Below are 23799 nucleotides of genomic sequence, written 5' to 3'. Positions count from 1 at the left end.
ATACATCCAGGTCGTGAAGAGACTTCACAGAATAATTACCTCCTTTACCAGGAATACATGTACTACATTTCTGAAGTGGAGCAAAAGCTTCACGCACGATTGGCAAACGAAGCTCGATCAAGCTGTCTGTTTTTCTCGCAATTGAGAGGTTTTCCTTAATATTCACAGCGAGCTGCAGGTAAAAGGCTGATGTTGCCGCAGGGGTTGATTGAACAAATTCTTTTGGCACGCTTATTATGTCACTAAGGGGCCTCCACTCGTCGTATCGTTTGGCCCATCCGATGTAATGCACTAGGGCAAAAGTTATATCGTCCTCTATTTTTGTTTCTATGATTTCCAGAGGAAAAAGCTCCTTGGTTGACCACTGGCACTGCAATTTTGTTGTTTTGGACGTCACAGATGGGCCCTCCGAGAGTTGCTTGTAATCCACTCTCTGCACATTCCTCCTTGAGCGGTCAGCCATAAAGTGTAGTTTACCTGTAGTACGAAGTATAGAGACAATAATTAGATATCAATCGTCTTTGGTTGTAAAAAATTTGGTGATAAATAAATTTAGTTTCCATTGACCATTCCACACGAAAAGGGTTACATCCTTTACAGGGACCTAAACTGATACTGATAGGGTTTATGGCGGCGACCGCCGACAGGGTTAGAGGGTGGAGTGTAGGGTATGGATACAAAAGTGAATTAGATCTAGCACCAAGATTCCTCTAGAAGTAAGAGGCCAAGCTAAACAACTGCAAAATTGATATTACACTCTAAAAAATGTAGTGCTATTTTTAGCACTTGGAGGGCTATATTCAGCACCTTTTCAGTGCTCGCATAGGGACTGCACAGCTAGTGCTATTTCAGCACAAGTGCAAGTGCTAGTTCAGCACTAGTTTAAGTGCTATAGATAAGCACTAAAAAGTGCTAAAAAAACACTTCAAGTGCTATGAATGTTGGACAGGTGGTGCTAAATAACCCCACAATCTACTCTGAATAGCACTAGTAGTGCTAAAAAACTGCACAACTTAGGTGCAGAACACAACAGTTTTGTAATGTTTAGCACTACTGGTGTTATATGTTTTAGCACTCCAGGCGTTATATTTCATATATAGTGAAATTATGCAATTTTGTCACACGTACTCACACACAAAAAAAAGACAAATAAATGACTTTATATATATAGTTGGTATTTTATTAACAGTTTAACCAAAAAACACTGTTGCAGTAAAGGCACATGTTGACAAAGTTCTGCACTTTATGCCTATAAAGAACACCTTATCTGGATGTCAAAACAGAACCTTAACAAAATTGCCAAATTTAAAAGGGACAGTCCCAACGATTGGTCAGCATTAAACTAAACAACATTTGCAAAACACTTACTCTTGTAATAACAAACCTCCATATATCGATAAGAATTAACACAGTTAACTCATCATATGTAACTAATTATTTAGATTTGAAGAGCGTGGATGGATAAAGAAGCATGGTCATAGTAAGCATTACATATTATTCTTATACAGGAAAACCCCGTTATAACGAGGTCGTCTGGACTGCCAACTTTACCTCGTTATAAGCGGTACCTCGTTATAAACGATCTAATACTCAAGCACATTAACATACACACAGTGATAAAAGCAAAATATGTTACAAGTAATGTGTTGTTTGTTGTATAAACTTGTTGTATAAAGCTTGTAATTGATTTCTAGTCAGATCTCATGGTCATGATTTATTCTATGCCTAAAGGAATGTTAATCTTGGCCCTCAACTGCTCCTAATAACTCGGTTGTCATTTTCTTTTACATATGTACAAGTACTAATTTGCATCATCACTTTAAAGACCGTGTGGACACAAAAAATCTTTGAGACTTGTGGTTTGGGTTGACCTCATGACCGAGATATGCTTCCGGCGTGAGCATAAGTCAAGTGAGTGCGCGGACCTCAAATGAGAAAGGCGCGCACACTGCTTCCGGTTTTAATTCCTAAGAATTGCAACTCGCGAGATCTGCCATTGTGTGGACATACATTTTGAAGTTCTTAAGAATTGCAATTCTTATGAACTTGGCTTTCATCGTGTTAACAAGGCTAATTTCTTTTACACATGTTCAACTACTAATTTGCATCATCACTAGACACTAATATGTGAAGTAAAACCTTCAAAATCAAAACTTAGTGAAACTTTTAACCTTTGACCCAATTTGCTCAATCAATATTTTGTCTTGATTTTTCACATTCCCATCAATTTCAATCAAATCATTTTTGACATATGATATAGATAGATATGCAGATAAATAGACAACCAAAAAGAAGTGATGCCTCATCCACCCTTCTGAGTGGAGACATAAAATGACAATCACAAATGCCAAAACTGATTTTGTCGGCATTAAACTGTACATGTTCAAAACATTACTCCTCTAAATACAAAGCTATGTCAATAGGCACTACAGATTTATATTATGTAATCAAATATTTGAATTTGAAAAGTGTGCATGCATAAAGAAGCATGGACATATGCCTTACACATTATTAAGGTACTATTGTTATGATTAACCCTAATCCCATTGGGGGGGGGGGCATCTGACACCCCCCCCCCCTGTCGGTCTTTTCGTCGTGCGTCTAGACCATCGGGGCGTCGGATGCCCCCCCCCCCCCCCCCAATGGACTCAAGTGACCAAAATAACCCAGTGGGATTAGGGTTAAAACATTGAAAAGAGAGGGAATGAAAGAAAATTATTAATAATTTCAGAGCTGATTTTATCAGCAGTGCAAGTTTTATGTACACAGAACTATAAAAAATGGAAAGGTACATCATAACATTAACATTAAATAAACATGTTCACAACACGATTACTTCTCTTACCACATATCAACCTAATATGCACTACTATAATGTCTGAAAAGTGGGTTTGAACATTTATTCAGATAACTACTTGGAGAGTTTCAGTGCCAAAAAATAGGCCTATATTAAAGCAAAGATAGTTTTGGTAAATAAAATTTATAAAAATAAAACTTCTTCTATATTTGATAAAACACCTTCCAAAGTATTTCTGAACAACTTTCACACATTGAACCGAAATTATAGTTACGATTTATTTTAACTACCCCTTGTAAAGTAAAGCTGATAACATGCATAGATTTGTTCAGAGGTCCTCCGACATAACAAAAAAGATAATTCAAGTAAATTATTTAAAAAAAAAATAAAAAATTTAAGGCAAAGTAGCAAACCCTTATTACTCGATAACTTGCCTTCTTAATCATGATCAAATACTAGAATTTCTGCGAAGAATGTTTTTGAAAGTTTTTTAGATTTACCAAAACTATCTTTGTGCTTTAAAGGAAGTTTTTCCATGAGTTTTCCCAAAGAAGTCCATGTCAAATTGATGCTAATTAAACGCCAGTCCAAGCAGATAAAAATGATTCTAGAATGTAAGATTTGGACATGAAAGTAATCGGTTATATGCCTGCCACTTTCTCCACTTCAAGTTGCTATAAAACCAAACACTGCAGAGAGCAATGGGTGCAGCCATTACTTACATTCCTGTTCATATCTGTGATGTCATTACTAAACAACTCACTGATCACCTTTGTACAGATCAGTGACTTTTTACAAAAGAAGTCTGTTATTTGGTTGGATATGATGTCACAGAATTAAACATAACTGTAAGTAATGGCTGCGCCCATCGCTCTTTGCAGTTTGGTTTAGCAACTGAAAGTGGAGAAAGGTGACAGGCATAATCCATTAATTTCTTGCTCAAAATCTTACATTCTAGAGTCATTTTTATCAGTTTGGAATGACATTTAACATCATTTTGACATGTGTCATAGGGATTTTTTTGTTTAATTTTTGTATTTAAGAGATACTCTTAATTGAAATGCAAGAAACAAGGAAAATATGTGAACCTTGTTTAGCACCCTGCTGCTGCAAGGAAAACGAAGGAGGTCCTTAAAAAAAAAAAAACTGCCTGAAAAACTTTGCAAATCAGACGTTTTCAGATGGTTTCAGATGTAAAATGTCATTTCTTTGCAGCATTCACTGCTGATGCTATTTCTCTGATGGCAGGTGGCAGTTTGCCATCATGGTGCAATCCGAAGATTTGAGTCTGGAGATACAGATAGAAGATAGAAGCTGGGACGGGGTAAGCAAGGTTGTACACATAGTAACTCTTGAAGAGGATGTCAAATGCGTTGACGATGTTTGGTGTGTGGAGAGGGCATGCATACTCTTCTATCTGAAGGAAGATCTCTTCAACGTTGTTCTTTGTGCCCTTCACTAGCAAGGAGGGCCGTCTCGTGGCCGTGTCCTTCAAGCATTCAGTCACAGGCCTGTGGACCTGTAGCACACACACACAAAAATAAATAACAATATCGCTCAGTAAGACAAGAAGGAATAGAAAACAAAAATGTATTTAGACAATGCCATTCAATTGTACTGGTCATACGTGAATGTATGTGAGCCTTTTTTAAAAATTTTTTAATAGAGCTCCTGCTTGACACTGCACATCTTCAGAGTGCGCATGTCTGTCCCATATTGATTTAAATGTCTCATACACTTGGAGAACATTTGTGTGTGTGTGTGTGTGTTTGTGCATGCTTCCATCACTGTCTCATTTACTTTCTTAATTCATGTATTTTCACTTCTGTTGGCCCAATTCTCAACTTCCCTCCCCTACTTAAACAAAGATCCCATTGTATCAACTGAAGCTGTACTTATATCAAATCGTATCTATACTGTGCAGACGAATATAAATCTTACCAAAGTGATGTGTCACCCCTGTAAATTAAGCCATTGACTGGTGCAAATGTATATTTACCAGCATGTCATTTTCTTGTATTTAAAACACTTGAAATACTAGCAGCACAACACTTACGTCATGGAAGTGCACAATGCAATGTTCCATATCTGCTTGTGAGACACGCCCTTTGCCCTTTGTATTGTATGAAGGGAGGAACTTCATGAGTACCAGGAAACCAAATAGCTGCGTGTGTTCTGTTGAAAAAAGTAGGAGGAAAGTCTACATTACTAACAAAAAAATTAAATATATAAAATATAAATTAGAGTAGTTTGTTGTGTGACAGTTAAGATCAATATATGCTTATCCCTCTTACCAGTTCCAGAAACATAAGTGTTACTTAATATTAGTACATCACACTTTAAGCTTCCAAAGAGGTAGTGGGTGTCCCTTAATAGGATCCACCCAACCCATGCCAGGACAGCACACCATCTCCATCCATCAGTGGAAGGTAAAAACATCCCAGCAGGTGACTGGTTTTCCTGGTCAGACTGTCATACATGTTGTGCAAGACTACTCCTTCAGTTGGGAATTGTTATCCAGGGGAAACAATACCTGTGCACAGTATACAAACATCTTTAGTCCTTTCCCTTATCCTCCCTTTATACATCATGTTAATTCAGCCCTTAAATGAAAACTAAATTTGACTCCATGTGTTGCTTTGTTAGGCAAATACTCTCTCCAACCTTGATGCATAAATATATGAACCAGTTCTTCAGAATCTCTATTTAATTAAAGCATTACATAATGCGTATGTGAAAGGCATCCCTACTACGCCCTTCTCCAAGACTTGCTCCCTTTACAGCAGGTGCCTAAGATGGTGTTAAGAATACACATTGACAAAGCTGGCTAATTGGATAATCAATTACATGTAACAGAATGGAACTTTAGACAGTACCAGTTATTTGTGGTAAGTTTTGTGCACCTGTCGGATTGTGCGGCTTCCGCCTAGGCTGTCTGTTAAGAATATAAATGAGGGGAAAGTGACTATTTGGAATGCAGTGTGTCTAGAAATAATTCACCTCATAGCCAACGACTGCGTCGCCTCTTTTTTGTTTAGATTTGTTGCTGTACTGTACACGTGGCCTGTGGAGGCATGGTTTTAGGCGGACACCCTCATTGGCTAAGTTATATTCCAGTGTGTTCTTACAATGAAAGTTCATATAATACCTTGTCTGGTCTTGAGTAGTGCATGGTATTCATCATTGATCTCCTTGCCTTCCCTACATGTTGATGCATAGGCCAAAAGAGCCATGGCATGGCCATCCCATTTCTTGAGGAGGGAATCACTGGCATCAGGGTAAATCTCCTGGAAATCCTGCTGCACCTGCAAGAAGAAAATTTTAATAATGGTAGAGGACTAAACTTAAATCTGTTTAGGTAAATACCATTGTTATGACAGATTTGGTAAGGGTCTGCCCCACGACTGGGAGACTGCAGGCACTAGTGTACATTCAACTCCCTGGTAAGGTCGAACAAAAGTTTTTAAAGGCAGTAGTAAACATTTGCAAAGGGCTACCTATCTGCATAAATGTACTTCTGAAGATATATTAGGGCCTCTGAAGAACATTTGTAAAATTTCAGATGAAGGTACATTCCCGTTATGGATTAAGAAACGGAAAGAGAAAGTGAAATTTTATTTTATTTTCTTTGTTTTCTAAAGGCGGCATCCCAACGCTTTAAGAGAAAAACTGCTAATATTCCACTCAAACTTTGCAGTATTGCTGTGAAATTGATAACATGATATCATGATCATGATTTTCTTTTGTTTTTGTAATACAAACATATTCACACAAAAAACATACAAAACAAAATCTTACATTAATTTTTTTTAACCAGCCCATCCTTCAAAGTCATCTGAGTTTATGATACATGTATATAAGTCAAATTAATACTTACAAGGTCTGGCATGTCTCTGTACCGCGGGTACCTCTGCAATATGTCCTTCATGAAAGGTTTCTGATCCTGGATCCATGCATGTCTACTTGTGGAGCATTTGGCCATTGCTGCTCGAACTGTATTCTTATCTGTGCTGTTCCTACACAGCGCTTCTGCCTCCTTCATCTCTTCAGACGTGAGGACAGCCTCTAGCCTTTTGGTAGTACCTTTTGATGTGCTGACCTTGCCCTTGCCCTTGCCCTTGCCACTTTTCATTCTGGCACTGTCAGGCAGATTTCTCCGGATGTTTTTTAGCTTGTCGAACAAATAGCCCGACTGTCCACCTTTAGAGCAGTAGATATGTTCCTGTTGAATGTAAGAGATAAATACCCATTAGAGCTTTTATCTGGGATAAGTATTACTGTGGTCCAAAACACTTCTAGATACTTCTTTCACATTTATAACTATTTGCCATATAAAATTTGGTCTCATTTGTATGAAGGTTGTCCCCACAACTATGACATATGATCATTAAAGGTTGACTCAGAAAGATGGGTGACAACCATTCTTTAATGCTATAAAATCACAAGGTAAGATGCAAGATACAGTTTGAATTGCAATGTACACCTGGTATTATCATGAGATATGTATCTGTGGCAACCTGTCACTCACCACATAAGCATGCATTTCAAAAACGCCTTTACCTGCTTCATTGTCTTTCTTCGCAATTCAATAACTTGATATACATGTAGAGCACATACAAACTTATTATTAGTATACAGCTGTGAGCCTCATTGTGTATGTAAATCATTACTTTTGCATCCCGCAATATAAGTATAAAATAAACTATAAAAAAAAAATGTGCTAAGCAAGCATATATATTTTGTTCATATGATATATTTTGTGCTGTTATTTATTGTGAGATACAATATGAAATGCTTAAGGTCTCTATTAAACTTAATTGTTAACAAAAATCAGTGTATTTGTGCAACAAATCATGCACTGGCATACGCTTTGTATGCCCCAACAATTTAACATCAAGGGGGGGGGGGGGGCAAAGGTAAACACAGAATGTCATCCCGAGGTTACCACGGACTAACGCTAGACAGGGTAGCACATATCTTACCCCGTGTTCAGGAAAAAAAAATTGTGCCGCTAGTGTGTGAATATAAAGTGGACAAGGTTATAGACGGTATGTCCTCTACTTGAGGTTGTGCCGCATTTGGGCTAGATTTAAACAGGGTATTACATAATTATATTGTAAATACTTACATATCCAGTCTCTCCAGTGGGATCTTTCAGTTCCGGGAAGAAGGAGATAATAGCTTTGGCTACTGCATGCTTCTGCTGCATAGTGGGGTAGCTGCAAGAAACATGACAAGATGTTGAAAAGCAGGCAACTTCGGGAGTACATGCATGGTCTTAAAGAAACAGAATTTACAGATGTAGGGTCTGTTGTCTCTTTTCATGGATGTGTGTGCAAGATCTTTACACGCGTGCAAAATTAGTTACAATGTAACAACCATTTATTGGCCAATGTTAAACAGATAGAACCAGCTTTTTTTTGCAGTGCACAATAGCCAACAGAAAAATTATTTCTCTATTTCCTTAGATCAAGTTTATCAAAGATGTCTTAACAGTATTTAGTACTGAGGATCTGCTTATGTATGATTCAGTCAAGCTTAAGCTCTTTGCAAAGGGTCCATATTGCATGATTTAGTGCATCGATCACCATCCAATTTAAAGATTAAAGGTAGTAAGTAGCCCACATTTGCAAAATACCGTTTTGGATTTTGAAAAGAAATAAGCTCATTTCAATTTGAAATCACAGATCATGATGTAAAACTATCACGTTATCAAAATCACAGCAATATTGCAAAGTCTAGTGAGAAATAATTTGCTTTTCTCTTAACCCTATTTTAACTGGGCTACTTCAGACCACGTAATTACTGGGGGGGGGGGGGAGGGGAGGGTCAATTTGACCCCCTTTCAGATCTCGGCCATGGATCTCGCGATAATTTGCACGCTAATAGAGTGGAATGTAATCTTCATGACTGCATAGTTATTTTTTCTGCAAATTTGTCCACATTAATTCAATATGCTAATTTATGCGTCAATATCAGCTAATTTATGCAAAAACAAATCATTTTTAGCTACAAATCCCAAAATAAAGCTTCTAGAGTTCTTATTTTTTGCATGTAAAGTCCCTTTGTAATCCAAAATGATTGTACACAAAAATATTTCAAAAAATGTTTTTTTTAATTTTTTTTATGTATTTTATTGTTTTTGTAATTTCTTATGTATTTCTTTGTTTTTTTACCAATTGTTTTCGTTGTTTTTTTGCACAAAATTTATCAAACATATTCTTCTTAGCATAATTTGGCTAAAATTAGTTAGATATTATTAGACGGGGGGCGGGGTCAATTTGACCCCCCCCCCCCCCCCCCCCAAGTTAAAATAGGGTTAAAGCCTCAGATGAGGCCTTGAGAAAATGAGGAAAATAAAATAAATTTGCCGTTAAATTTTTGCTTCTCAGCGCTAAATGGGGAATGTACTGGGGTCTAAAATTACAAGCATTTTTTTTAGGCCTAAACCTGTCGGCAGAAGAACATTTATGCAGTTTGGTAGCCCCTTGCTAATGTGTGCTATCACGGGTGTAGACATGACATTGATACTCATTCAAGTGGGGGGGGGGGGGATGAGCTATTCATCCATCGGATTACATCCCCCCACTTGAATGAGTATTACGTAACACGCTACGCCAGTGTGTGCTATTACCTTTAAGATACAAATATGTGTACAAAACAGAAGTACAAAAGTTAACCTATCATGCAAATCAAAAGGCATAATAATTTACTCACTATCCACATACTGCCACTAACTCTGCTGCCATGATGCTGATGACCTGCTTCCTAGTTGTGGGGGAGATGAGCCTGAGCCTATCATACTCCTCAAGTATGGATGCACCTCTGTTGTGACCCTCTAATATTTTCTTCATGTCAAAATCTAGCTGAAAATTTAAAGGAAGAAACATAGAAAATAATGATTACGTGTTTCTACATTCAGTACTGTACAAAGAGTAAAATTCAGCAATGGTCCAGATTCTGTTTTTGCCTCATTTATGGGATCCCCTGAAAACCGAATGAGGAATTGCCCTGCCCCAAACTCATTTGACTCCTAAGAGTTGACTGGGATGTCTCCACCTCTCTAAATAGTAAATACCGCCATGAGTAAAGGTGTTATTTGGCTCTCACAGTATCAACCAAAAACATAATACTTTCTGCACCCTATAGAGGGGGGGGGGGGGGGGTGTGGCATGAAAACAGAATAAGTAATCATACAGCCTCCCATTTACTTTAACTAAAATACTTAATATTGGGTTGTCATGGCAACAAACCAATCAACGATTATATGCCACCCCTATTGTATACTCTGCCTACCTTCTCTATAACTTTCATATCAAGTTTGATTAATATGCCTGCCTATAATGTGATGTGACCATGGCAAGGGGCCATCTACAGAGTACGTACGCACAGGGGGGAGGGGGGGGGTAAAATCTTATGCGTACCCTCCATTGAACCACGTGTATAAAAAGTGCGTACAGGGGGGGGGGGGAAGGGGGTCAATTTCGGACCACAAATTGCGTACGTACTTTGTAGATGGCCCCCAATTCAGTTTCCAACGTATTCAAGAAATATGGGCTTGCACATGTTCACTCCAAGACTAATTGATGCGTGTGTGCTAAATTTAATGAGCATTGCTTGCAATCTGGGGCAGTAGTTCGATCCGCAGAATTTGCAATGGCAAGACCAACTGCTTCGACAACAGACTGATTTGTGTATACCCCATTTTAACACTTTATTTAGCGGGGTAATCAGTGATATGCACATTCAGGGAAGAGCTGGGAACTTGATGGTTAAGAATAACATCAGCCTGGACTTATTTTTGCATAGCAATTGGTGGTACTGGTATTTTTTTCACTGTTGTACCACAAACATTTGGAATAATGCAAAAGTTTTATAAAACAAAAGTTGCAATATCAAACCCTATTAGTTTCAGATAATTCATGCAAAGATAATAATTTAGTTTGACTGAGTGAAACTGAATCCTGACCTTCTTATCGGAGGGGAGAGAAGATGGGTTCACCATGGATGATGTCCTGTGATGGGATGAGGACATCTGAAGCGGGACATCTGAGGAGCAACTCGGCAGCAGCACGCTGGAACTTGACAGTGATGTCCCTGGCATAGCTGAATTACTCTCTGGCACAATCTGCAGCATGAAGCAGTATCCAACAAAAGTGAATACATCCAACATGAACATTTCATAATTTGAATGTAACTGTTTACATTGTTTTTTTTTATGAGTTTCACAGAAGTTTCACAGAGATTGTAAAATGGCCATTGAAGGACATGAATTGAGACAAACAAATATTCTTAACTTATATTACAAAATATGGATAACTTAATAAAAAGTGGCAACAAAAGTGAGTACACCCTGTGTAATATCTGCACTGAAATAAGATCAAATAGCAATAGACCCGGGTGTCTCAATGCACACCAGTCACCAGTAATTCTGCACATTCGCTCAAATCACTATACAACTCTTGCCATTGAAAGCACTAACAGCGAAATTTCAAAAAATATCTTTTCTTAAAAGGAATGGGAGGTGGATTGTCACCCTCCTCCTGAATGTGCTCATTAACAGTTTGATGTTCATTGGATTATGCAATGACTTGAAGTCAATGTTTTCATTTGAAATAAAACAACGATAATAAACAGGAAGTGCAATTTGAGACTTTTCAATGGAACTTAAATTTCTATTTAATAACATCTTTGAAAACTCAACTTTTTCATGTAAACGGTATTTATTGCCTTGAAACTGAATCCTGACCTTAATTGAGGAGAGAGGAGATGGGTTCACCATGAATGATGTCTTGTGATGGGATGAGGACATCTGAGGCGAGGCATCTGAAGAACAGTCTGATAGCTAGCAGCATGCTGCAAGGTGGCGGCGATGGAGGAATCAACAAGGGAGAATCCCCAGACAGATCAGAATCGGTGTCAGCCACGAACTGCAATTTACACCATAAAACATCCATTAGGATAGAAAACAAACAAATATTCCTGTATATTTAAGAAAAAAAGAAAGATTGTCCCTGCTGCCAATCTAGACACCTGCATTAAAAATAAATGTTTTGTTAATCTCAGAGAGCTGGATGATTATAGGATTTACACACACTTCTTTTGAAGTTCATAATTTGTAATACTTGTTTGCACTTCTTAATTTGATACCTTTATTTCAAAACAAATGTTTAAATAAGTGAAATGAAATTAGATGGTGAAAAGTCAATAATTATCAAATTGATTATTTTGAGCACATGTATTGTTCTTACATAAAAAAATCTAAATAAATTGTTTTTCCACACGTAACAATCTATGTGTAGGCCTATGTGTTAGCCACTGCCAAAAAAAAGAAAGAAAAACAAAAGCAAATGAGAAGAAACGTTTAGGTTATGTGTTACTCATTGACATCCTGCTTGAAACAACACCACGGAATCTGGCATATTGACCAATAATGGATAACAAATCTTTTGGGGCAGTTCCCATCTGTTTGTTTCACACCTGAAAGCATCTTATGTATACAATGTTACATAAAAATATTTCACTTTTAAGTGTGCTGAATATTTGCAGAATATGAAGTAAAAATATTACAACAATTTTGTGTTTGCTGCTCAGCAAATACAATTCATTTTTATTACAGTCCCATTTAATATGCTTTTTACTTATTGTTTGTACTATGCCGACATTGTGATTTCAATATCTCTTTAGAATCTCTCCTATTCTCACTAACATTGTTATGCACAAGGATTTCATCTACTGAGAAATGAACAATAAAAGAATGGTTTATGGGCAGTTTCTTTCAAAATGAAATCACACTGCAAGTACTCCTGAGTACCTTCAACTGGACAGGAGATGAAAAGGACACCCCAGATGAGACATCTGATGAACATCCTTGCAGAAATATGTTGGAACACATCTCTATGTCAGAATCACTCTCTGGTACAATCTGCAATTCGTTATGTAAAATTGTGACTTGAAATACAGACTTGCTAAGCTCTATTCAATTCTGGTGTTCAAGGTAGTAGCACACATTTGCACAGGGCCACCAATCTGCATAAATGTCCTTCTGCAGATAGGTAATTCCAAGTTCATTTCCGTTAGGGGTGAGAAACAAAAATGCTTAATTTTCTTTTATTTTCTTCGTTTTCTAAAAGGGGTCATCCCAATGCTTTTAGAGAAAAAAACATTAATTTTCCCCTCTAACTTTGCAGTATTTGTTTGAATTTGATGACATGATAGTTTTACATCATGATCTGTCCTTTTAAATTGGAATGACCTTATTTCTTTTGAAAATAAAAAACGATGTTTTGCTTATGTGGGCTACTACCTTTAAAGAGATCTTTGTGTGATTTGATTTTCTTTAATTTCTGCATCATTTTGCTGGTGTTCATAGCAATAAAACAGTAATATGAACAACATGAATTATACAAAAGAGGGGATTTTAGAAAATGCCTAATTTATTTAAAGAGCTTGGTACATAGAAGGACAAGTGGAGGGTGGAGAGATGTACCAGAAAAGTAAAGAAAAAGTAGAAGTTGGGAAGAAAACTGCCAATGTATCCACTGCATAATCTCTATAGAGTCAATACTGTAGTATTATTAATCTTAAAAACATGTATTTTAATTAACATGATTTGTGCATACAGTAATTACAGTCCATCGCAGACAAATTCCTTCATTCTATGGTATTCTGCCAATATTCATTGCAGATATTTACACTTCAGTTATTATTTGGAAAAAAGCAAGTATTTCGGTACTTACAGGTACACCCCGAGAGGAACCTCCGCATCTGTTGAAGGAGACCTCGATTAACTCATCCAGGATTTCGCTGTCATGTTCATCCAGTTCAACGAGTGGTCCACTGGCTTCTACACGGCCGTGGAATGCATACTTTTCGTCCATTGGAAGGGCGAATGTTTGTTTGATTTTGAATGTCATGCTATCGAAATCAGTCGTGTCCAACTTTACTAGCTTTTTCCTATCACTGTTTTGGTCCCCATTGTACGTAACATACATTCTTTTGAGATCCATTATTTGGGTTCAATGCTGGTATAAAAACTGAACTAAGAAATTCACTAATTCTTCTTTTGTTATTACATTTTCTTTATATGCCTCGATAATCAGCAATAGAAAATTTACAGCACCCTCAATTTGTATAACATATAAATTGCTCTGATCTCCTGGCATTGATAATCCTGTAGGAAATGAGAATGAAATGAATAAAAAGAAATTCCATTCAAAAAATAAGATGGTGAGAAGTTGAGAACATTACATTTAATTTGCCTTTTTGCAAGAACAATTGATGTACCAGGTATAGGTTTTGACAACGAGCACCATTTATTCAGGTCTTACATAAGATGTGATTCCTTGGAATAATGGCCATCTTTTCCCCATACCTGTTTAAATGTAGGGTACGGAAACTCTTCAAACTACCTGGACGTGTAAAGAACATTTCATCAGTTTCATTCACAATGTAGCAATGGAGATGTTCATCAAAGTATTCAGCTTTCAACAAATATCCTGTTAAGAAGACAGTCTCTCTTACAATGACAGAGTTGGAAATTTGACCAAAGGTGGGCAATTCAGTGCCAATGTCTAACACAACTACTGAACTACACCTGTAGGTAGTTCCTAAATGTGTTATTCTTTGTGCCAAGAATGCATCAATTTACCTGTAATTTGATGAGCTGGATCAAGATGAATATCACTGGGTCCAGCATGATCAGATGGATTGTTGGCTCTATAGAAGCAAAGCACAAAGAAACATTATCATAACACAAATCTGTGATTGTCTTTGTCTCACACCGAGGTGACTTGCCTACATAGAAAAGTAAAAATTCATTACATGAGTGAAAAATGTGAAACAAAACTTTGCACTAATTTGACAATATTGACAGTGGGACAATATGTCTGTACCACAGTATCATTTTCACTGAGTAAATGTTACATAATCAGAAACATGGTCATATTTAGAATGCAAGAGAAATGGCTCCCAAGCCTCCCATATATTCAACAACATAAAGCAAAAATGCTGACAAAGACTGAGCAAGCACTTCTTCATTTGGGCCTGGGGTATTTTTATACTAAACTAAAGCAGTCACATGTAAATTGTATGCATGGGAAGCTGCACTTGGAAATGCATAAATTAACCAAAGCATCTTGGATACCTCAACTATTTTTTATATGAATAACCTCCATTACAGAATGTCTTAAATTTCGTAGAGGAATATGTGCATTACAGATAACAATAGTTTTCTGTTTTAATTGCGACCGTCAATTCAACGCTCTATCCACTTTGAACAAGATATACTGCTCTCAATTTAAATTATAAGTAATCAGCTTTCACTTGTAATGTAAAATGAACTCAAAAATTATTTCTCACATACCTGGTAATAATAATGTAGCTTAATTTACTGTCCAATTACTTACTTTCAAGGTCAGGTAATTTGACGTGTGTGGTGACGTCTTGAGAATCGTCCAGTAGGGAATCTTTAATAAATTCTCTGGAAATATGAACAAGCAAGAAATAAAAAAGTATTCACTATGAATGAAACAATCTGATCGAAGCCGTATATGCCTTTGATTCACGGGTGAAATAAGAATGTACAATTTGCATTATAATAATAATAATAATTCCGTTTTTATATAGCGCTTAATACATCTATGATGTCTCTATTAGCGCTTTGCCCCGGTCATTGGATTCAATACTCCACTCCCTGTTTGAAAACTCCCTGCTCAAAAACTGTTTGACCAACAATGACTGTCGCATCCTACCGGGTACCCATTTAACACCTGGGTGGAGAGTAGCAAGTGCAGGTAAATATCTTGCCAAAGGATATTAGTGATGTATCTGATGTACATAAAATATATTGATAAACAAAGAGCCAGAAATAATTCATCAAGATACTATTGCTTCCATCCACTCTATCATGTCCCACCAAATTGGTAAAAATAATTGTGTGGGTTCTCAAAATCATTTAAATTTTCTACTAAAATCGAAGTCCAGGGAGTTCATCAACAAGAGCAGGAAAGTAAGCTATCTCAGCAACGGAACATGCAACAACATCTTCAACTTCAGCTGTGGGATTTCCTTGACCCTGTTGAGACCATGCACTACAATGGCTAACCTGGTGTCTTGCTGCTGCAGTCAAACAGAAATCTTTGAAGCAACCGACTACCCCTGCTAGCCTCTTATTACAACTATGTTTTGCTTCAAATCTCATTGACCATAGATTGATAAGTGGTCCCATTTTTTTCATAGCCATAGGATAATGCACCATAAAATGGTGTTTGGGGAGAAGGTTCACATTGGGAAACACCTGTCGAAACAAAGTGTGATGTTCATGGATGAGGTGTTTCAAATATATAATCAGCCCTTCTGTGACTGAATCTGAAAATACAACATCTACAATGGTCCTCAACAATAAGATCAAGCTCCAATGCAAATTGCCGCGTGGGATGAATGAACCAATCAGGAGAGGCAAAACACGCAGGAGACACCACATCTGGCTTGCATGCTGCTTCAAGGAGTTGTCTTTATTTTTCAAGGTTGATTCAAGAATACAAGATGGTTTGTTTTTCTGATCACAAAACCCATAGGAGTGACTGGATATGTGTGAATTCAAAGTATCGAGAGTGAAAAAATTGTCCACATATATAAATTGATGTAAAACCAATTTCACCTCCATTGGACCAACACCCTCTAGCACATCATGCATGATGTCTGGCACAACATTTTGAGCGACATGATAAAACTGAAGTGAATTGAGAATGGAATTCCTCTTAACACCAGTCTGAGAGACAGCTGCTGCATTTTGCTGAGAAGCCTCAACATGTTCCCCATGACTCTCTCTATTTCTCAGCTCAAATTCTTCTCCAAGAAACCTTGTCTGAAATTCTTCCCTCTGACCTAAGCAGGTCCTGCAAGGCCTGTTGGCAGAAAAGCTTTCAACAAATCCTAGCAATCCGTTCAGGCCAAGATTATCCCCACAAACCTGAGCGAGTGTCCCTCGCACTGTTTTCACAGATTTGTCTGGCAGGACAATTTGTGCTCCTTCCTCTGTCTCCAACTTCTTAACTTCATCCACAAAGGGGGCCAAAACTGCATCAAAGCCATATTTCTTTAGGTCGATACAATTACAAAAAGCAAGTAGATGAACATTATCCAACGATGAATTCATCCATGGAGGCAGATTTTTCAGGGTGTAGTAAAATGCTGCAATCTTATGAATCCCCCTTTTAGACCCAAGAGGATTCACTACCTCGAATTCATCAAAGTAGAGGCAGATTTGAATTGCTTGCCCATTAGAGAACAGAGGATGATTTCTGTAGTGATCACCATCACAAAAGTCTCGCAATATTCCATCATTGCTGCAGTGTCCTACTTCAATTTCGTGACTTGCAACTTCACTTCCATGAATCATACCCAAGGTTGACAGAACAGGAATATACTGAAAAGTTTCTCGCACGAGCACTTCTTTTGTTTGCCCAGTTTGTTTATCTGTGCGAACATCATGACGAAATCCAAGAAATATACTCTGAGGCTGGACAATGTTTAGATGATCATGGATGAATTTTTCCTGACTATACCTAGAACTGAGACCCTCATACAAACGAGTCTCTCTATCAAACTCGGATATGATAGTCTCGTATTGTTCAGAACCTTTCTGTAATCCTACCCTACCGAGAGCATCAACAATTCTTCTCCTCAAATTGTTTACAACTTCCTGATTTAATTCTGAGGTACTAGAAACAATTCTTTGCATAGAAGCATAAGTCATATTAGTCTCTGAAAGAAGACCAGCAAGAAATCTTGCTGCACTCTTAGAAATGTCATCATTCATGTCATCCTCATTGTTTTCCACATTACGTCCAAACTCCACATCATCATCTACATCAGAATCTTCATCGTCTTCTCTATTGCCATACTTAATGGGTATATTTTCCTCATGGTCAGCCTCATCAAAGGGATGTGACCTAACAATATGTTTTCTAAATGAATTAAATGTTTTGAATGATGATGGGCATCCTCCTTGACTACACACTAGGTGGAGATTTTTCAGGTCAAATAAAGCATGTGCCATGTGCAAATGGCTGACTAAATTTGATACAGGTCCTGGTATCCTGATATTACATTTGAAGCATATGTAACCCATGCTTGTGCTTGTATTTTCATCTGTTTAGTTTATGTAACTTGGTGATAATTAGTTTAAGATTTATTTTAATAGACTTCGTATTTGTGCGTGTAATCTTTTGGACTTCTTCTGGAATGTAATTCTGTGATACTTACTCTAGCTGCCAATGCTCGTTTCTTGTACAACGTCAAGAATCTAAAATAAAGGAGCAAACATAGTGCAGTGACACATTGAACAAAAAAGTGTGCAAATCTTTGTTGAATGAATCAAGAGAGAATATAACATTGATTATAAAAGGCCGTGAGTAAAGACTGACTATATACGCAAAATTTAATTGGAGCGGACAAGATTCAAGAATTGAATCAAAACATGAATGTTAACATTTTGGAGTGAAGACCACGTTGTTTTGCATAAATTAGAACGGCGCTACTGTGCTTTCGTAGACTACTCCTTTTTAATTTTTTTCGTACCTATTTTTTTTTTCTTTTTTTTTCAACGCTTTATTTGTCTTTAAACTCAACTAAATTAGTTTGTATTACTCACTGCACTTTGTCTTTATCCCTCGATGGTCTGTTGAAATATTTTGATCAACATTTAAGCCCTCTTTGGAGAGTTTAATCGATGTCTTTGAGAGCGTCGCGGCACCAGCTTCGCGGCTATGGATGTAACCGGTACGGCGCGCACCTAGCACACGTTCAAGTCATGGGTAGCTAACGGCATGGCTGCTCGTGAAGTTCCGCTATTTCGATTGTTGCGACCCATTAGCTGCAGCTAGCTATACGTTTTATATATAGCCGGTCCGCTAGCCCAACTGTCCCGAAGCGACAGCGTATTACTGTTACATAGCGTTAATTGTGTATGGCTGGTCTTAAATTGCACACAATTTACTTCCCACTTTCTAGTTTATAAATCTGCATTTGTTGCTTTATAATCACAAGTATGAAATTAACTAAATTTCTACAATTAACGTACGTCTAACTTACCATGTTTTCTGCTATATAAAGGGCAGGCGAATGCAAAAGGAACGTGTAATAAAAACATGTACAGACAAGTCTTGATCTCGGGGCCGGTACCGGTACCGCATACATGCAGTCGGTCTACGTATAGGACAGTACATACAAGCCACGTGCGCTGCATGCTGGCTCCGACCGATCCCGGTTAAACTCGCACTACAGGTGCGTCCTTGTACATCCAGCTAACACCACTGGACCAACTCCTTTGCTGGTCAGCACTTCAAGTGCAAAACTAGCGTCTTTGATATTCAGCACTTAATTTCAGCACCAATTTGTTTGCACATCATCATTTCCCAGAAGTAAATGGCACTTGAGGTGCTAGAAATAACCCCCCAGGTGCTAACTCGTATTTAGCACTCGTTTTTTAGCACTTCTGTTTTTAGAGTGTACAGAGTTCTTAGAGCACCTGATGAAACAAAGACACTCCACTCATGTTGAACTCTCTCTCCAAATGCCTTTGCATGCCTGTACAACTGATCATCACCTGTCTCTCCACCTCTTCCCTGAAGAATTTTTGCGAACTTCTGCAGAGTGTGGCCTAGCTTAAGGGCTAGTGAGGGTGTCTTGTAGATCATTTTAGTATCGTCAAATCCTGCAACCTTTTGAACTCCTGCTATTACGGTCTTAAATTCTCCTGGGTGTATAAATTCACCCATCGATGCATTACACCTCTTTGTCAATGAGCGTAATTCAATCAACAGGCGGGCAGCCTCCCTCATTTTGGTTCTGATATCAGCATGTTGATCGGTGTCATGCCAACATTTCATGTAATGTCTCTCTGCATTTTCCATGATCAGTGAATCACTCTTCGCAACTCTACCAATATGGTCATTGGAAAGTTTTTGTGTCACTTGATGAAGTCCTTCTGATACCCCTTTGGGAGGTGGTAGCAGTAGCCGGCAGGTTGTAGCTGGCCTGTTCTGGTATCTGATCTTTTTTACTCTTGTTTGCGGATGGCATTCATGCTTCCACAGATCTGGATGTGCGTTCTCCTAAAAAAATCCGCATCTGGAAGCCGGGTTTCTGATTGCATTTGATCAATACGGAAATTGATATCCGTCTCTCAGGTTTCATAGGTACTGATTAAATTACAAAGTACACAACACATTATACCGTACTGAAAACCCACGACCTGCAGACAGAGACACAGAAAACAAGAAGATATGCATGAGACATAGACAAAAGGATGAAATGCTTTTTGAACCATCTGTATTGTTTGAGATATATATATACATTTATGTTATTTTGTTTTGATAATGAATATAAAAAAGGCCATTCAATTACGATGCATTCGCATAATGTAATAACCAATGACTACTTGTGTATTAATTGCAATTTTTCTCAAAACTTGCTATCAAACTCTGTAGAAAACATATCTGAAGGCTTGCATAAAAAAATTGCCTGCATGGTTTCCTATGAACTTTTAATTAGTAAGCGGTTTCGCGGCAAAATTTGTATCATCATGTATTAGTCAAACCTGATTGGTAATGAGAGCTTCCATTTCCTTTTTTTTTGGGGGGGGGGGGGGTTTCCAAAACTGGTGTTTAAGTATTTTGAATTTCTCGTACTATGGCTATGAATTGCACAATTTGATGTGAAATAATCTGGTAAAATGTTTTTCAAAATAATAATAATGAACTCTGATTAAGGTTCTTTATCTTGATCTCATTTCATGAATACTGTTATTTTACATGATGAACCTTTTGTACTGTTATAATACATGTTTGATATTATACTTTGTATATTTATGTGTCATATTTATGATTATGTCATAAAATCAATACTTAACGTTCCCGTAATTTTGGAGTGTATATATTATTATATTAAACATCAAAACATACAACTTTCGAGTCAACATTTCTTAGTAAACGTAAAGTTAATAGTGAGAAAATAACTGTTTATGGAGGAAAGAAGTCAGAGAGACGTGAGAGAGAGTCATTTATAATGAAAGAATGGAAGAAAGTCATAATGGTGAAACGTATGGAAGGAAAGTATAAAAAGGAGTCAAAGAGCCATTAAAGGGATATTTGAGTTTTGTTGCAGAGGGCGCTACACAAAATAATTATTCGTGAGATAATGAGAAACTGAGTGTCAAATTTGAAAGAACATACAATTTAGATGACAAAATCATCTTTGATCAAACTCGGTTGAGAGACGCCTGAAATATCCATAAATAAAACAATTTCTTATATTTGTGGTCCCCCACAAATATTCGATAATTTAAACCAACCATTGAAAAAACGAGATCAGATAGCGCCTGATACGTTTTATTCCAGCCAATGCCGATGTTGGCTTTGTGTTGACTTGTTGGTATTGGTTATAAAACCCACGACCAGCTGGGCTGTGTATTGTTATTATTAGTTAATTAATTATTTAATGGTCACCTTTTTTCAAAAGTGGAGCTGAATTAGTAGGAACGTTTTGGCTAAATTTCAAACATTTGGGGGTCTCAAATGACCTTCATAGCAATGTTAGGTCTTAAAAGAGCACTAGTAATGTCATAAATAAGAATAAGAGCAATAACCATGCCCTTTGAAGGAATTTGCGGTCTGAAACAACAACTCAACTATTCCTTAAATGATGACAGAATGGAAAAGAGTCGTAATGGTGAAACGTATGAAAGGAAAGTATGAAAAGGAAGTCAAAGAGTAATTTATGATGGATGTATGGAAAAGAGTCGTAATGATGAAAATGGTGAAAATGTGGAAAGAAGAGTCGAAAACCAATAAAAAAAAAGAAATGTAAAAAAAAAATCACTTCATTTCTCAGAGACGGATTCAGGGTGAGGGGCACAGGGGGCATGTACCCCCCCCCCCCCCGGCCCAAAAAAGTAAAAACAAGCATTAGAAATTAGAAACTCAAATTGGCCACAATGTGACGTATCATGTGAGCTCCTTTTCAATTTGCTCTGTACAGAAAATTTCAAGAACTTCGTTTTCTCAGTTATTGATGACGGAATAGACTTGATTAAAACATTCCCTGTTTTTAGCTAGAAGATTTCCGGGTTTCAACGCTCTTGATTCAAAGCTTTCAGACATTTAAAAAGTAAATAGTATGCATTGCTGTATTGTATGGTTAATTAGCTTTTGATAGATATATAATCAATAAAATCTTTATTGTAATTTAATTTGTTTTTCAATTTTTCATGTACATTTTGAAAACAAAGTATGACCGAATAAGAAGGATCAATGTCTATTTCATGTTTTAGATGGGACGGGGCATCTACAGATGTTCATGCGTGGATATATAAAGGACTTTTAGATTTGTACGTCGACATAGTGGACTGCTACGTGTAACGTCCTTTTAAGGCAGTGGCAGTGCCTTCAAAGGACATCATATTGTAGAGGACGTCACATAAAGCTGTCCAGTATATCGACGCACAAATCTAAAAGTCCCTATTGTCGTTCGTGAAGTAGGCAACTTGGCGATCACTACATGACACTGAGCCAACAGGTACTACGCTTCCGTGTGCCCTCTCTATACCCACGCATGAGCAAGTTTAACATATATGTTGCAATTTAAATGTAGATTTGAAAGTACAGAAGTCATGCCGCCATTGGTATGCCAATGTATCTTTCGTGTATTTGCAATACACTAGCAGTGTTGACTTCATGTCCGTGTTTTTTGTCTATATATTTTTTTATATTTATGGATGTATTCGAGAAATTGGAATGTATTTTATTTTAACGATAAGTTTGTAAATGATCCTCTTTGTAAGTTTTCCTGAATTGGACCCAATTCATGATTAGTCAATGTTTTGAAGAGCTCTGTGTAATTATGTCTGACATGTAGAATTTGTAAGAACATGATTTCACTTATTTGCATAGTGTAGGTAAAATGAATGTATTTTATTAAACAAACATTTTTAAGCAGAAAATTTCCATGTTATATTGTTTATTTGGTTTCTGTAGATGTCTAGTGAACTTCCGAATTCATGTTATTTATGCATGTTTTCTTGACAAGAAGAATATACCTAAATACATAGGGAGATGGGGGAACAGGCAGAGAACAAGGACGGAGCAAGAGTGACAGAGAGAGAGAGAGAGAGAGAGGTAGAGATTAGAGAGAGACTAGGTGTGCGAGTGAGTGTGTGTTCGATACAACTTTGAAGAGCGACATCTTGTGTTCAATTTGCTCACTCTGAACTTCTCTAATAGTGACAAGAGAGCTCTCTCTCTCTCTCTCCCCCTCTTCGAGATCGTCTGAATTTACCGAGGAGTGAGTAATGAAAGTCATGTCCAGACATCAATGAGCACAAGCAAGAAATCGTTTAAGTTTTTTGGGCGATAAATTAATTTTGTTAACATTTAAGACAAATAATATAAACCAAGCAGGTCTATCAGGTCAGCCAGGGCCTAGGAGAAAACAAACGACACCGTGTCCTTTCCTGAGAGGATCTATACAACATTGAGCTCTGTCTATTAATCTTCTTAATGTTAATGCGCAATATATATTTTTTTTTCTGTGAGGGGGGAGGGAGGGGTCGTAACAAGAGCAAACATAACTAGCTATTCGCCTCCATCTCACCTCACTTTGACTCTCTCTCTCTTTCTTTCTCCCATCTCTCTCTCTCTCTCTCTCTCTCTCTCTCTCACACACACACACACACACACACACGTGCTCACCTACATTGACGGAACTCTCGTGTGTATTAATGAATCTCTAATGGCGTAAATACACCGTTTTCATCGGTGGGGGAGGGGCTCTGAAAGATCCGCCGACAAATACATTAGCAAAAAAAAATTCAATTCAATTCAATTCTATCTCACAAGCAAAGCAATTACAAAAAATAACATACATACATAGAATTATACATTTTTAGAAAGAGTAGAATACATGCAATATACATTGATACAACAATATGCAAGTTTCTTGAT

General features: G+C 37.4%; 1 protein-coding gene across 5 annotated transcripts; it reads right to left on the bottom strand.

Annotated features, from left to right (window-relative positions):
• Positions 1 to 3874: 3874 nt before the first annotated feature.
• LOC115918860 lies at positions 3875 to 19639 on the bottom strand. 5 transcript variants are annotated; one of them, XM_030992668.1, is made up of 12 exons: positions 18893 to 19639; positions 18065 to 18104; positions 13537 to 13970; positions 12612 to 12722; positions 11547 to 11727; positions 10767 to 10925; positions 9515 to 9663; positions 7926 to 8016; positions 6675 to 7019; positions 5946 to 6102; positions 4854 to 4972; positions 3875 to 4316 (listed from the first exon to the last, which is right to left on the bottom strand). In XM_030992668.1, the coding sequence occupies exons 5-12, from the start codon at positions 11607 to 11609 to the stop codon at positions 3999 to 4001; spliced, it is 1401 nt and encodes a 466-aa protein (XP_030848528.1). In that variant the 5' UTR covers positions 11610 to 11727; positions 12612 to 12722; positions 13537 to 13970; positions 18065 to 18104; positions 18893 to 19639; the 3' UTR covers positions 3875 to 3998. The 5 variants fall into 5 exon arrangements, with proteins under 5 accessions (XP_030848528.1, XP_030848526.1, XP_030848530.1 ...); XM_030992666.1 differs by having other exon boundaries at positions 18065 to 19639; XM_030992670.1 differs by having other exon boundaries at positions 11577 to 11727; positions 18065 to 19639.
• Positions 19640 to 23799: the final 4160 nt, after the last annotated feature.

The sequence above is a fragment of the Strongylocentrotus purpuratus genome, unplaced genomic scaffold, assembly GCF_000002235.5.
Source record: "Strongylocentrotus purpuratus isolate Spur 01 unplaced genomic scaffold, Spur_5.0 spur5_scaffold_20, whole genome shotgun sequence".
Classification (NCBI taxonomy): Eukaryota; Metazoa; Echinodermata; class Echinoidea; order Camarodonta; family Strongylocentrotidae; genus Strongylocentrotus; species Strongylocentrotus purpuratus.
This window is presented reverse-complemented; position numbering and strand designations above follow the sequence as displayed.